General features: G+C 35.7%; 1 protein-coding gene across 3 annotated transcripts in view; it reads right to left on the bottom strand.

The window, feature by feature from the left end:
• Positions 1-361: 361 nt before the first annotated feature.
• Positions 362-3,348, bottom strand: part of LOC110106799 (outer envelope protein 80, chloroplastic) — a 14,551-nt gene continuing 11,564 nt past the window's right edge. For all 3 annotated transcript variants that reach the window (XM_020836817.2, XM_020836828.2, XM_020836825.2), the window contains exons 10-11: positions 1,073-1,142; positions 362-855 (exon numbers count right to left, since the gene is read on the bottom strand). In XM_020836817.2, coding sequence (XP_020692476.1) covers positions 698-855; positions 1,073-1,142 — 228 coding nt within the window. In that variant the 3' untranslated portion in view covers positions 362-697. The remainder of the gene's footprint in view (positions 856-1,072; positions 1,143-3,348) is intronic.

The following is a 3,348-nucleotide window of genomic DNA, read 5'->3' as shown; positions in this document are numbered from 1 at the left end:
AGTAGGCCTAAAATCCAGCTATTCAACTCAATGCCCAAACCACTCATCACCCTCTATTTGGAGCTCAAAAGACGCCTTAAACTACTTGGAGACAGGGCCAACCACTAGGCATAATGGCCAAAGCCACTTGATTCAAATTGTTGAGCACTTTAGCTATTGGCTCAAATGCCTCAATCAGACTCTAACTTTAAATTACCCAGCAGTAAAGTTCTAAGTTGTTAGTCACCACCTTTATTGATTTTAGCATCTAACAATAAGAAGCCAAATTGCATCTAGATTAATAAACTTTATATCACAATATTTGGGACATTTCTAATGCCACAATTTTATTTTGTAATTCATTTGCTTTCAACCAAAAATAAAAAAATTAAAACATTGATAGACAAAATACAATACACTCAATATTTCCAAGCAAACATCCCCCTATCAAAATCAAAGCAGGAATCATAAATGCTGAGATTTAAATACCTCATACATAATTTGTATGGAAATAATTGTAATCTGAATGTGAACTTTACATGTAACTATATGCAAGAATTGGCCTCAGGCCAGAACGCTACTCCAGAGTTGGCTTACCTCTTATTCCATTTCAACTTGAAAAGAAGGCACTATAAAACCTCCATAGTCATAATGAAAAATGCCTTCCATTAGAGGGATCATTTGCATCTGAGTGGTTTATGCACAGAGAAAGCATTTCTCAAGCAGTAAGACTGTTGATGCCAAAATATACGGTCTTTCTTTGCAAGGCATTGACAGCATAGTCCACTCGAAATTGGCCGAGGTGAGAGTTTAGGCGAAGCCCATAACCAAATCCAACTCCATGTCCTGGTTTTCCTTGTCTAATGGCAGGGTAACCTAAACATTCAATCAGATTAATTAAGAATCAGAATAATCAAAATGGACTAAGGCTTCGTTTGTGACGGCTTTTTTATTGCTTCTTGAAACAGTTTTTTAGTGTAAAAAAATTAATTTTTATATTAAAAAACTGCTTCAAGAAGCAGAAAAAAAGCTGTCCCAAACGAAGCCTAAGGCGATCTTTTTGTTTAATATTCAAAAGAGTAGAAAGAATCACCAGGAACAAGATGAGCAGATCCCAAGTCTGTTCCACAATCCATGAATAAAGCCCCTTCCAACCGTTTTGACTGCAGGGGTAAATTTATGTCATTAGTTGGTAATTCTTGAACAGCTTAAAATCAAATTGGAAATGGAAGTGATTGCCCTCACATAATCAAGTATAAGATTAGAGACACAAACACCAATAATTACGGAAAAATAGTGGCTTGGGTCTAAGAGTAGAAGATTAATGTAGAATAAACATGAGTTTTGATACCAAATAACGAAGAACAGGAAGGAGAAAGAAGAAGATGAAGAGTTGAAAGAAAAGAAATGTGGCGAAGGACAATTTACAAAGAGATATGAAGGTAAAAAAAAAAAAAATTCTTCCGATTTGGGCTCAATGGAGGTATCACCCTAATTTGTACTAAGCAACGCTATTAGAGCCAGGAAAATGTGAAATAAGGACGGAAAGTGTATAAAAGTTGAGAAATGCACAATAAAATAATTATGGGAAATACTAGGAAGTCTCAATAATAATGACAATATTTTGGTGAAATGTCATCATAGCTTCAACTCCGTAGTCATGAATGAATTCTATGGTGATGAGGAATGCAATCAATGGATTTTGCTACATCAGAAATACTTCAATCAGTCTCATATATAAGCAGAGGTGCCACAGCATTTGATAAAGAGTAACTTCGGTAAATGATTCCCAGTCTCCCAAAACTCCCTCCAAATTCCCATCAGCTTCCTCTTCCTCTCTATATTTTTTCTGATTCCAGGAATAAGGACCGTGTTTATCTGTGCATTGTTGTTCTGACTCCAATTTTTAGAGAGGGCATTTGAACCTACTAAGACTTCGTTTGAGACAACTTTTTATTATTTTCTAAAGCAATTTTTTAGTACAAAAATTTCTTGAACCCAGAAAATTGTTTTAAAAAACAGTAAGAAAATTATCCCAAATGAAACCTAAGTGTTGTCTGCACGGTTTTGATATTAGCAATGAATTTATGTATTGTTTACTCTTTTTTTATTGAAAATCCCAAATTACATGAATTGTTTTCCTATGACCTAGTAGTTTTCCTACCAGTTCCATAAGCCTTTCACAGCCAAGTATGGATCAATTACATGAATTGTCTTACCATATGGCAGTCATCGTAAGAAACAAAAGGTGAACCAAAATAAAATGTTATCATTCTTGGGTTAGACTTCCATTTTGCAAGAAATTTGTGCCTTGACAAGTATTAAACTCTGAATGAACATAAGAGATCCTGGTCATGGAGGTTTGTCTAATAGATCGCACATGTGGGAATGTTGAAATCCTTACCAACAGTAAGCAAGGCGGCATGCTATCAAACCCGTGTCAAAACTAAGCAATACCTCTCCTTCCCAACTTCTTCATGGATCCTATTCAATACCACAAACTACATAAGCCTTTCTATCTATCGATGGGACTACGCTTCATAGATTGAGAAATAACAATATTAGAATCATGGTGAGAGTGACACCTACAAAAAATAAGATAATTATGAAAAAAAAAAAATTAAGTGGCATGAGCATATACAACAGCATGGTTAGCGGGTTGACCACAAAAAAATAAGATAATCACGGACTACGCCTATGTAAGAAGAGGAAAAGTCAAATCCAAGTCAACTTCGGGTTAGCGGGTTGACCCGGACCCAACCTGATTATTTAAACGGGTTGAATTTTGGAACCCAAAATCAACCAGTTTGCCAAACAGGTTGATCCTAACTAAAAAATTTCAGGTCTGTTTCACGTCGAATTTTTAGGTCGTGTCAAATATTGACACCAACACTACCGTTGTCAGGTCCCAAGTCCTAGATGAGAAAAGTGGAGGGTTGCGTTAGGAAGTCGATAGCCAGCGTAAAACTTGTCGAATAATCATGACATGAATCCTTTAAAAAAATTGTGTTAATGTTAAGGCGTCCCCTGGAAGCGAGGCGCTGTATGGCCTGAATACGGTGCAGTGTTAAATAGGCAAGGGTTCCCACATCAAAGACGAATGTGGCAAAGAAGCTAGTCCATGAAACTAAAATTAGGATAGGAATTTGAAATATAGGCTCCCTTACAGAAAAATTAATGGAATTAATAGATATTATGATTCATAGTAAGATAAATATTTTGTGCATTCAGGAAACTAAATGGGTTGGAGAGAAAGCTAAGGAGATTAATAGTTTAGGATATAAACTATGGTATTCGGGTAGGAGTCGTACTAGAAATGGTGTAGGTGTGATTATAGATAAGAGTTTGAAGGATAATGTTATAAAAATT

Source organism: Dendrobium catenatum, unplaced genomic scaffold (assembly GCF_001605985.2).
Source record: "Dendrobium catenatum unplaced genomic scaffold, ASM160598v2 fragScaff_scaffold_273, whole genome shotgun sequence".
Taxonomy (NCBI): domain Eukaryota; kingdom Viridiplantae; phylum Streptophyta; class Magnoliopsida; order Asparagales; family Orchidaceae; genus Dendrobium; species Dendrobium catenatum.
This window is presented reverse-complemented; position numbering and strand designations above follow the sequence as displayed.